This window comes from Trichosurus vulpecula, chromosome 7 (genome assembly GCF_011100635.1).
Source record: "Trichosurus vulpecula isolate mTriVul1 chromosome 7, mTriVul1.pri, whole genome shotgun sequence".
NCBI lineage: Eukaryota > Metazoa > Chordata > Mammalia > Diprotodontia > Phalangeridae > Trichosurus > Trichosurus vulpecula.
Genome location: NC_050579.1, coordinates 248,594,050 through 248,606,585, shown reverse-complemented (window position 1 = coordinate 248,606,585; position 12,536 = coordinate 248,594,050). Strand labels below are relative to the sequence as shown.

Sequence of the window (12,536 nt, the reverse complement as noted above, 5' to 3'; positions counted from 1 at the left end):
GGACTGGAATGCCAGACTCCCAGTTTGTACTCCCAGCTCTGTATGACCTTGGCTAGTTGCCTCTCCTTTTATCTCTTCGAGTGTAAGGTGAAGGCTTGGGACTAAAGTTCTTCTCTACTCTGAACTTCTGCAATTGTGTCTCAATCTCACCTACTAGACTATAAGCTCTTTGAGGGCAGGGACAAGGTCTTGTTCATCTTTGTGCCTGGCAAAAAATATACAGTAAGTGCTCAAATAATACTCAAGTGAACTTAAGTAAATCTTTAGAAGCATTCAGCAAGGCTCGATCCTGGCCCTGGGACTCTTACATCAGTTTCCTCTTTCCTCTTACCCCTCCATCTTTAACCTTTCAACACCTCCTTAGTTGACTCCAGGATAAGAGGAATGACAGGGATAATGGAAGATGACCAGTTCAACCTTACCACCAACGCTTGGCTAAGAAACCAATGCGGAATGACTCCACATTACCTCCACTTTAACCCATCCATTCCCTAGCACTGGTGCCACCCTCCCATATATCCGCTCTGGTCACCTTTCCTTCGGGTGATGAACTCAAACTTTGCTGGCACTAGGGTGTCTAGACTGATGTTAATGGCACTGAGCCCAGCTCCCTGGAGCCGAGGTAGCAGCCGGGCAAGGTTGATCCCATTGGTGGTAATGGCGATGGTCTTCAAGCCATCCAGCTGTTGTAGTTGAGCTGTGGGATGAATAGGAAAGAGGAATGAAGCAATAGAATCCAGACTAGTTTGTGTTCTGTAGCAAGGCAAGGGAGAGGAAGGTGAAGCTTTTGGCCAAAAGAAGACTTTCCAACCCTCTTTGGATCTTTATTATCCAGGTTGTCCCTGGAGATCTTAGATAATAGGGATGGAATGCCACAAAATTCATCATACCCAATAACCAGACTTTTTTAAAGCAATACAGTGATTTTCAACATGAACCCCTTGACCCTGGCTTCCCACTCCTACCCTCCACCATACTCATTTGCTTGTGAGCATTTTCAGTTCAGTTCTATGTTTGAACATTGTAAGACAGGAGCTTTTGGGCTCTGGCCTCTAGCAGGTTCACTCTTGATACAGGCAGCCAGAAGGACAGCAATGGAGACATGATAGGGATTAATTACTTTATTCTTCTCAAGGGCATTGCTGATAATGGGAGCACCAACTTCTACAGCATCCCCTAAGTCTCCATGGGGACCAGTCGAGGTAAGCACATACATTCCACAAGTCCTCTTAAGCCTTGGTGGTAGCAGGTCAAGGGATGCATAGCATTCTAGCTTGTGCATTCCACAAGTCTGCAAATCTGCATTTACCGACCAGTGCTCACTTGATTTATAAAGGAGCACACAAAGAAGGCAATTTGCCAGCAATAGTCTCACAAGTTTACATTAACTTCAGCAATATTATGGTGATTCAGCATACAGTATGCGCAGTGTACTATTTACAACTTAAGCTCAAATGTTTATATTATCTTAAGGTTATATAATGAGGCGCAAGCCCAGTAAAATTGTTTACAAGCCATGATCCTGGGAACTAGTAGATTGTTTATAGCCATGGATCCTGGGAACTAGTATCTTAAAAAGAAAACAAATCCACCTTACATACAAACATGAGCCCAGAACCAATGAAGAAATCAGGCAAGTAAGACCATGAAACCAGGCAGTGGGCCTATAGTGAGATGCAGAACTGGTTCAGTTATATTGTGTGGTTTCTCCCTTGCCAGAAGTAAGGAAAGATTCTGAGCATGTCCTAGAGGAGACATTGGTTGGTTGGTTGGATGGATGGGTGAGCGCAAGAGACAGTGGAGGCAGGAACAACGGAAACTTTCATAGCATCACAATTCAGAGCTGAAAGGAACCACATTTTGACCAGAGGTGTTAAATAGGCAGCACAATTCATATAAGGCCGAATCAGATTAAAATGCAATTGGCAAATACTCAACAAAATAAATTAAAATATGATAGAATGTAGATAACATAAAAGTGTGGTTTTCTAAGTCAATATATGAGGCCCACCACATTTCTATTTCAGTTTGACACCAGTGATCCAGTCCAATCCCTCTACTTTACAAAGGTCCAGAGATGGGTAGGGATTTAGCTAAGATAACAGAGCTAGAAAAGCTACACAGCTGGGATCCAGACCCATGTCATCTGACTCCAAATAATGATCTTTTCACTACAAGCTCTGTCCCCCTTCCCCAAGCCCATCTCTCATTCTCAAGCCTGACCTGATATAGCTGTTTTCATCAAGGAAATATTTATTAAGTAACAATATGAGGGCAGGAAGCTCTGAGTTTAAATTTGGCCTTAGATACTTACTAAGTGGGGAAAGTCATTCAACCCTGTTTGCCTCAGTTTCTTCATCTGTAAAATGAGCTGGAGAAGGAAATGGCAAACCACTCTAGAATCTTTGCCAAGAAAACCCCAAATAGGGAGCGGAGTAGCACAGGGGATAGAGCACTGGGCTTGGAATCAGGAAGACTCATCTTCCTGTGTTCAAATCTAGCCTCAGACACTTTACTAGCTGTGTGACCCTAGCCGTGGGCAAGTCACTTAACCTTTTTTGTCTCCATTTCCTCATCTGTAAAATGAGTTGGAGAAGGAAATAGCAAACCATTCCAGTATCTCTGCCAAGAAAACCCCAAATGGAGTCACGAAAAGTTGAATACAACAGAAACAACTGAACAACAACAAAATAATATGAGGGCAGGATAAGATTATACCTTAGAAGTGAAAGTGGATACCAGCAAGTGTCACAAAATGTGAGAGATCACAGTTGCACTTGTTTTAAAACTCTCCTAGGGAGGGAGGTGCTTTACTTGCCATCTTCCCAACCAGAGACTAGGAGACTGGTCTACCCAGCTGGCCTTCTGAGGCCAAATCATAATCAAGGCTCTAACTACTGATGCTATGTAGCCCATCATCCCTCCTATCTATGATCACCACCCATGGCCCATCATATCTGTAAAGAAAGCTGCGGCATACTGTCAAGGCCCTAGGTCTGAGGGAGTCCTGGCTCCTTTACTAACTTAATGTGTGACCCCAGGCAAGCCTTTTCTGAGACTCATTTACTTCCTCAATAAAATAAGGACAGTGATACCTGCACTCCCTGCTTCTTAGGGTTGGTGTCAGGATTGGAAAAAAAAAAAAAAAACAGAGTGTCTGGGAGCCAGGCAGAGTAAACTGTAAATGCTCTCATCCTCCCTTGTTGACCTTAAAAAACCCAGAGAATATTGCCCCAGGAAAAATCCTGGAATAGTGGAGCCAACAGAAGGGATACAGTAGTCTTTTAGCTTGGCAGGCTAGGGAGATCAACAGGAAGAGTCCCTCTTGGTGTGGCTGAAGGGGACCAGTGCAGGGCAGGAGACATCCCAGCAAGCCACACCTCAGTGGACCAGCAGGAGATCCTGAGCCCCAGCGGGGGTGGAGCCAGCAAGCACCAACACCAAGACCCCAGGAGTGCCTTTGCACAGCCAGGGGAATTGGCAGACACCAGCGTGGACGGGTATCCACCAGAGGCTGAGCCTACTTGTGCTCTATCGCAGCCCTAGAGGAGGAGGCGACCTCCAGGCCAGACCACCCCTCCCCTATACCTCATGCTGCGAGCTTCAGTGTAACCCTGGGAAAACTCAGAAAGACTTCACCTGGCCTTGGCCTTGGCCCACACCAGCCAGTTCCAGCTCAGCACCATGTGAGCTGCAGCATTATATAGCTTCTAGCTGACAGAACCTGAGGCTACAGCATACAAAGCTAGGAACCAGGCCCCTAGTTCCCAGCATAAGAAGTGTGGGACAGAGCCCCCTGTGCCCCAGAAGCAGAAATCCACTTTAAAAGCCAAGAAAAAAACAATCAAAAAGAACAAGAAGCAAACTAGAAAAGTGAACACCAGAAAATCTTACTATGAGGACAGGGAAGATCAAAATATGAATTCAGAAGAGGAAAGCATTGACACCATACCCACAGATAAACCTCAAAAGGGAATATGAACTAGTCTCAAACCCAAAAAGCATTCTTGGAAGAGCTCAAGGAGGATTTTAAAAGCCAAATTAGAGAGGTTAAAGAAAAACTGACCAATTCTTTTAAAAATACAATGGACAAAATGGGAAAAAAAATTTACTGAAGAGAACAAATCTTTAAAAAGTAAAATTTGCCAAATAGATAAGGAGGTACAGAACCTAACTGGAGAATATAACTCCTTGAAGAGTAAAATTGGCCAAATGAAAAAGGAGGTACAAAAGCTAACTGAAGAAAACAATTCGTTAAAAATTAGAATTGGGCAAGTAGAAGCTAATGACTCTATGAGGCATCAAGAATCAGTCAAACAAAATCTAAAGAATTAAAAAAATAGAAGAAAACATAAAATATCTCATTGGAAAAAAACCGACCTGGAAAATAGATCCAAGAGAGATAATCTAAGAATTATTCATCTCTTGTAAAGCTATGATGGAAAAAAAAGCCTGGACAGTATCTTCCAAGAAATCATCAAGGAAAACTGTCCTCAGGTCCTAGAACCAGAGGGTAACATAGTCATCAAAAGAATCCACTGATCACCTGCTGAAAGAGATCTCAATTTGAAAACTCCAAGGAATGTAGTAGACAAATTCCAGAATTATCAGGTCAAGGAGAAAAGCAGCCAGAAAGAAACAATTCAAATATTGTGGAACTACAGTCAGGATCACACAGGACCTTGCAACTTCTGCATTAAAATATCAGAGGGATTGGAATATGACATTCGTTAAGGCAAAGGAGCTTTGACTACAACCAAGGATCAACCCAGCAAAATTGAGCATAATCTTTCAGACAAAGAGATGGACATTCCAATGAAATAAGGGACTTCCAGACCTTCCTGATGAAAAGGCCAGAGCTCAATGGAAAATCTGATCGTCAAATACAAGACTCAAGAGAGGCATGAAAAGGTGAACAGGGGAAAAAATAAAGAAAAACATCCCAACCTTGTTATTCAATAAGAGTAAACTGTTTACATTCCTATATGGGAGAATGAGACTTGTTAATCTTGAGAATGGTATATTTATTACAACATTTAAAAGGGATATGTATGGATAGAGGGGGTGACTATAAATTAACTGATGTGATGATAAAAAACCTAATTAAGGGGAGTAAAGAGATTGTAATGAAAGAAGAGGAAAGGAAAAGGCAGAAAAGGGTAAATTAAATTACCATGAAGAGGCACAAAAACATTATAGTAGAGGGAAGGAAGGGAGGGAGCTTAGCATTGATTGAACTTTACTTTCATCATATTTGATTCAAGGAGGGAATAACATATTCTGCTAAATATAGAAATCTAACTTACCATACAGCCAGTAGGAGGGGAAAGGGGAAATAAAAGGGGGGAATGGTTAGAAGGGAGGAACGAAGTAGTAAGAGAAAAGGGAAAGAAAAGGGAGGGGAGCTGATAGAAGGGAGGGAAAATTGAGGGAGGTGGTAGTCAAAAGAAAAAATGTAGTGAAAGTACTTAGTTGACTATATTGTGCCAGCTGTTATCACTATCTCTAATCCAGAACCCCGAACACACTATGTCTCCATGAAGATATGGTAGAGACTTGGCTGAGTGGGGTGAGGGGCTCTGAGAGGTGGGAGATGGGGAGGAAGTTGGCAACAAGCAGAGTTGATGGGGTTCAGGGTAATTCTGAGAATATAGCCTGACTCCCAAAGCAACACCCAAAAGAGCCCAGCTCCCCCAAGGAGGCCATTTTCTTTGAATGAGTGTCCCAATATCCCCAAGAGAGTGCTGGGGGGGGCGGGGCAGGAGGAGATAAAAATATAGTAATCATGGGATTTATAACTGGATGGGACCTTACAGATGAACCAAGCCAACCCCCTCATTTTATACATGAGGAAATTGAGTGCCAGAGAAGGGAAATTACTTGCCCAAAGTCATAATATGTTAAGCAGCAGAACGAGGATTTAAAGCCAACCTAGGGCTCTTGCCACTATACAGTGAGTGTTTGGAGACAGGAAGGCTGGATTAAAATGTTATCAAGATTTGGTCTAAAAAAGTGGGGCAGAGCTCAGGGTGGAACACAGATAAAAGCCAAGGAGCTAAGAGGTAGGTGAGGGGAAGGGGAGCAGTGCTTTTTGGTGGGGGTAGGAGCTGGAAGGAGACAAAGTGGGGCAGGTGCTTGCCTTTAGATATGTGAGCAGAATTCAAGGCTAAAAGGCAGAGTCATAAGAGCACCAGGTGGTTCCTGCAAACAGCAGCTAAAGACTTTCAGTCACATAGCAAGCACACAGCATATTTTACAGACACCTCTGGAAAGTCAAGGGCCAGAAAGTGCTAGATTTAGCCTAGATATCCATCACACCCAATCGGATGATTGTGTCTGGGGTGAGAAAGGTGGGCAGGGTGAAAGTTCCAGATTCAGCCAGGACTCACCCACAATGTCTATCACATCAGGTCTGATGAGAGGCTCCCCACCCGTGAGTCGGATCTTGTCCACCCCTTCCTTCACAAAGAGCCGGGACAGGGTCAGAATCTCCTTCGTGGTCAACAGGTGAGCCTTGGGAGTCAGTGGGACGCCGTCTTCAGGCATACAGTACTGACCTGGGAAGGGGGGTTAGTAAATGGGAAGAGTTGTCAGGTCCAAGGCTTCCTCAAAGAGCAGTTTTCTGTTTCCTCCAAATCTTGTGCTCCCCTAACTACAACATACAGTCATAATCCTTACCCTAAACACAGCTACAACCCTGACTCAAGCCTAATCAAGACCCAACCCTAACACCCAACCAAAATCTCAATAATATTTTTTATTCTGCACTTAAGAAATAAAACAAGCATTTCCATAATATAGTAGAATAGAAAAAAAGATGAGTGTACATGAAACTGCCAATCTAGCATGTATAACTTCCTAGTCCTTTTATAAATACAATAAAGTTCTCATGTAACTTTCTTTTTTTTTCTTTTTTCTTCCCCCTCTCCCTCCCCATATGGCTACCATTAGACATAGCCTAAATCTTAATCTTAAAAATCCAATCTATCCCTTGTACTAGCCCCAACCTAAGTCTAAATTTCATCTCTTATGTTGAAATGCTGATTATTGGAGTGGGTAAGTTTGGAAGCTCCATGTCCACAGTGGACAGTAAAATGAGCAGCCATGAACTCTTCTCTGAGTAGCTGGAAGGCATCCTAGAGGAACTGAGATCTAGAGTGTCATTTAATTAATGGGGCAGATGTTTGGCTGGCTGGGATGGTGGCAGTAGGAAGCCAAAATCATATCAATGAAGGGGAAAAGGAGAAAATCAACTTACAACGAAGATTACATTTCTCAGTGAGGGAAATGCGCAGGTAGTTATGTCTTCTGCCAAAGCTGTCAGTGAGGAAAGCAGAGAAGGGGGCAGCATGATTTCGTAGGAACTCCCTTCTCCTGGCTGGGGATGACACCTGCAGAGATAAATCAGTTGGTATTTATTAAGAATTTAGTATTACCAGGTTCTGTGCTAAGAAGCATTGAGGGATATAAAGAAAGACAAAGAAAGGTTAGGGTAAAGAAGAGAAATACCTCTCCTAGAAAGGTTCTTGATCATCTTCTTCATTAATCAATCAAAAATCAGGACACTAATGCATTGTCGGTGGAGTTGTAAACTTTTCCAATCATTCTGGAGAGCAATTTGGAACTATGCCCAAAGGGCAATCAAACTGTGCATAACCTTTGATCCAGCAATACTACTACTAGGTCTGTAGCCCATAGAGAGCATAAAAAAGAGAAAAGGACCCACATGTACAAAAATATTTATAGCAGCTCTTTTTGTGGTGGCCAAGAACTGGAAATTGAGATGATGCCCATCAAATGGGGAATGGTTGAACAAGTTGTGGTATATGAATGTAATGGAATACTATTGTGCTATAAGAAATAATGTGCAGGCAGATTTTAGAAAAAATGGACTTATATGAACCAATGCTGAGTGATAACGCTGTGTGATGATCAACTATGAGTGACTTAGCTCTTCTCAGCAATACAATGATCCAAAACAATTCCAAAAAACTCATGATGGAAAATGTTATCCACATCCAGAGAAAGAATTGATGGAGTCTGAATGCAGATCAAAGCATACTATTTTTGCCTTTTGTCTGAGTATGTGTTTTTTCCCTTTTGTTCTGTTTCTTCTTTCACAACATGACTAATGTAGTAACATGTTTTACATGATTGGACATGTATAACCTATATCAGATTGTTTGCCATCTTAGGGAGGGGGAGGAGAAGGAAATGATAATCATTTAAGATCATCTGAACCCCAATAAGGGCCAAAGCCTGAACTAATCAAACAGACATGCTTTTCTTTGTTCTCTAAGTGAACTCAAAATGCCCCTTCCTGTATCAGCAACTGAGGCTGCTCAGGAGCATTCTTCCTATTTGTGACCACTGAAGACAGGATGTCTGGGACCAGACACTGTCTTGAATAGTGGGATTTTTCTTATCTTGGTATCCTATGGACATATGCTATGTAGGGGGAACACAGATATCCTGGGATTGTAATTTCAATGGATACTTTGTCAATTCTCTTGTCTTATTGCATTTTCAACCTATTCAATTAAGAAACTTCCTTTTTCATGCTATGGTTAAAAACATATGTAAGCTATAATTTTTGAGTGACACAGAGATCCTGAGTCAGGATTGCTCTAAGAACATATAGGTCCTCCTCAATTTGCTTAAGTGAGTCAGAATTAAAGATCTGGTTCCATGTATGTACATGTCTGCTAAATTAAGGGAATAAACAATATGAATTTATATATCACCTAGCCTGTTTGCCTCTGTTAACCAAACTTACAGGTCAACAGTTTTGGTGCCTCAAATAGAACTGATGAAGTAGGAGAAACAACACCCCACCCTTAAGATGCTAGTGACTTAGGTGCCTCAGAATATGTTTCTTCCTGGAGTCTTAACCTTGAAGGGGTCAGGTAAATTCCCCTATTCCCCAGCTTCCACCAGACTCCAACTGGTTTGTTTGAAGTCCAAAATTCCCTTTAGGCTAGCTCTGTGGATGGAACTCAAGTCCTATTCAATTGATCTTTATTACTCAGGTCCCCTTGAAGCAAGGATCAATCTCATAAAATTAGCTATGAGTCAATCAGAAGCTCAAACTAGAAATCCAGCCAACAAGACTGCTGCCTCTTATATGTCAAGCCATTACCAGCCTGATGATCACAAGTATTACCAGCATTAGCATCAGTTAACTAAAGATAGGCCCAAATTATGTTTGCCATGATGGGGCTCTTTTGACTGTCAAAGTTACTTTATCTTAAAACCAAATTAAGTTTAAAGGCCAACGAAACATCTAGCCAGGAGTGGGAATGTTTCTATCAGTGGTTTGTGGAGATGGTGGTGCAAGAAGGAAAGACAGAAGGAAAGACAGAAGCCTCTTCCCTTAAAGCTCACAAAGTCACTTCAGCTTCAGCACTGTTTCCCGGGCTCCATATAATCCCCTTCCTCTATCCCTTTCCCTTAAAGGCTAAAGTCCTGACAGGGACTCAGATCCTCAAACTTAACTTCATGGGGACTTGCCCCTTTAAATCTCCAACCTCAGGGACACTCTGAGGAAGGCTCACAAGATCCAGTTACACTATCAGGTCCTGGATCCTTGCAAATTCCCCAGCCCCCCTTCCTCAGAATAATAATAATCAATTCATGAGGGGAGTTTCTAACAAGCCTCTAATTCCCCTTCCCCCTGTCATTAATTGTGTGCTGTTTGTATTTGTATTTGTCCTGTCAGTTTGTCTGTCAGTGTGTCTCTGTGTCTGTATCTGAATGAGTCTATTACCTTGTAAGGTTTAAAATGCAGCCAGAGACTTCTAAGGGCTGCAGCCAGAAAACAAACAAACCTGTAAGATTATTTTCCTTGTGGTTCCTGGTCTGGCCAACCTAGAGCTACAGTGAAAAGTTAGATACAGCTAAAAACATCTTAGCAGGTCCTGGAGGTTTTGAGAGTAAACATTAAGAAGTTTGGAAGTTGCTCATTTTGAGAATGCTGGATAAAACTCCTGAGACTGGGGGTAACTCCAAGAGCTCACCCCATGCTAACACACCTCCCAATCCTGATTGCTCATCATTCCCCACTCCCTCCCCAGAGTTAAAAGGGTATCTCAGTATGGGGATTTTTAACAGCCACAGGGGTTCTTGTCAACCCCTGTCATCCCAGAACAGATTAAGAGAAGAGAATGCTGGAGAAATGTAGGAAAAACTTAAATCAGCCTTCCCCATTTGGCAAAAGGAGAGGAGGGGCAGTAATAGCAGACTGGCATTGCCCCTAATGGCCCTGTGCCCTTGAGCACACTGCAGCCTACCCCACTAGGCAAAGCATGGAAATACCACCCAGGTTCTATACATTCTGCCCACCCTGTCCCAGCAGCTGCAAACCGCCCCAAGCTCAGTAAACTCTGCAGCTGTAGGGGAGGGGAGAGGTGGACAGGTCAGACCCATAGCCAGCATTCTCTAAACCCTGCCACCAAGAATTATCTCCACTGCGAAGCCCCTGGCATCACCTAGTAAGGTGAGAAGTCAGACTCTGCTCTTGGTAAACCCCACACTTCTCTATTCCAATTGCAAAATCTATCAACTTTTGGCAAGCTATTTTATCTCTGTTTGCCCTGTTTCCCAATTTGTAAAGGGAAAAATAATAATGGTTGTTGTTATGGGATCAAAATGATATAATGATTGTAAAATGCTTAACACAGTGACTGGCGTATATTAGACAGGACATTATTATCTCTCTAATTTAATGTAATTGTTCTATATCTGATAACTTTGAAGTGGTTTTTAAATACCAAAAGTAGTAAGATCAATCATTTCTATATGTGATAATCTGGAAATGCAATTGATGTCATCTGAAGTTTATTGTTTATGTTATTACTGTATTTCTAAATTGTATTGTATCTCTAAAACTCTCTACAACTGTAAAATTTGAGAGACCACTGTGAGGTAGAAATGGTGTTAAAGCAATTTTTAATCTGGATTTTGTTGTGTATGGTCTTTTAAAAGGATGCAATAAAATTAGATAATTTGAAAACTTAAATATTTTAATGAGGCACATTTGGTTAAAAACAGGTAATAATACTACTGATATTTACTATAATAGCAGATTTTTCATTTGAAATCTTGGCTATTATGAACTATGTAAGGTAGTTTAAAATTAGAGTTTCAACACATTAATGATGAGATGAATGATTCTCTGTGCAAAGTGATTTAGAAATGTATTCACCTAAATTGATAATGGGTTGTTTCAAGTTTTAAAATATATAACATTTACGGCATTGTTACATTTCTAAATTGTGTAATTTGGTAAAAACAATTGTATCAGCTATGTTATTGAAAAAATATATATAGGGGTGTGATTTTTCAAGCCTGCTTCATCTAAGGATATATATATATATGCATACATGTACATATACACACATATATTATATTATATATATATATGTGTGTGTATATGTGTGTGTGTGTTAATTAGAAGGCTTATGTACCATATTCACCATCTACATGAGATTCCAGAATGTAATTATTTAAGGATAAAGGAAAGAAAAGATACTGAGTAAAATTTCAAAGGCCTGGTAAACTGTGTTATTGTGATAAGGCTAAATTAACTGGGTATGTCCTTCTTGGCTTATAAAAACTAAACTCTCTATTACAAACACTTTTATGACTAAGGAACTTTGTGATACCTAAGAATTCTGTAATAACTAGGAAATTCGTTTTTTAAATACTTTGGAAATTTTTGTTACTTAAGGACATTTTACACCAACATAGTTTTAAAAAATTCCAATTTTAAAGGTTTAATTTTTCTTTGAGGTGGAAAAAAAGCTATCTATCATTTTAAAATTTTCCAACAAATTTTCCTCCATAAAAGTTCAGTGATTATTCCTCTTAACATTAGGATAAATTTTAAACTGTTTTAAAACAAGGGGAAATATTTTAGAAGAAATGTTTTCAGAGAAAAAAAATCTCTTCAGTAATTTTAGAAGGCCTACTAAATTTTCATTTGTAAGATAATTTATTGCTAAATTAATGTAATGAGCTGTAAAGTGGAAGAGATCTTGCTGTTTTGATCTGAATTTGCAGTCATTCCATGGCCTAAGCAAGAGTTCAATTTGTGTTCAAACTTATCATATTATAAAATTCAAATCCTGAAATATCTAATTTTTCCAGACTGAAAATAATTAAATAAGAATAAACAAGCTTGTGAAATGAGGACATAAATCCATCAACTTGTGAGGTTAAAGTTGGAACCTCTTGTTTTAAGGAATGGAATTCCAGTACAGACAGTTATGTTAGTGAAGAGTAGTAACTTGTGAGCTCTTTTGTGTTATCTTTATGGGAAATCTAATATTTTTAATCTGAAATCAGAACTGTACAGAAATTTATGCAAACTGCTTAAGACTCACCTTAAAATGTTCCCATTGTTTAAAGGGATTCTGAGAGCAGTAGTACTTTTCAGTGATCAACCTGACTGTTACCAGTGTGAGATTAAATTCTTAATATCTAGGATATATGATCCTTGAGAGTTAAAGTCACCTGAAGCTCTGATTATTGGAACT

General features: G+C 40.5%; 1 protein-coding gene across 2 annotated transcripts in view; it reads right to left on the bottom strand.

Moving 5' to 3' along the window:
* MOCS1 (molybdenum cofactor synthesis 1) overlaps window positions 1–12,536 on the bottom strand; it is a 44,086-nt gene that overhangs the window by 15,384 nt on the left and 16,166 nt on the right. For both annotated transcript variants that reach the window (XM_036767108.1, XM_036767109.1), the window contains exons 2-4: window positions 7,259–7,391; window positions 6,390–6,557; window positions 533–697 (exon numbers count right to left, since the gene is read on the bottom strand). In XM_036767108.1, the coding sequence (XP_036623003.1) occupies window positions 533–697; window positions 6,390–6,557; window positions 7,259–7,391 (466 nt within the window). The remainder of the gene's footprint in view (window positions 1–532; window positions 698–6,389; window positions 6,558–7,258; window positions 7,392–12,536) is intronic.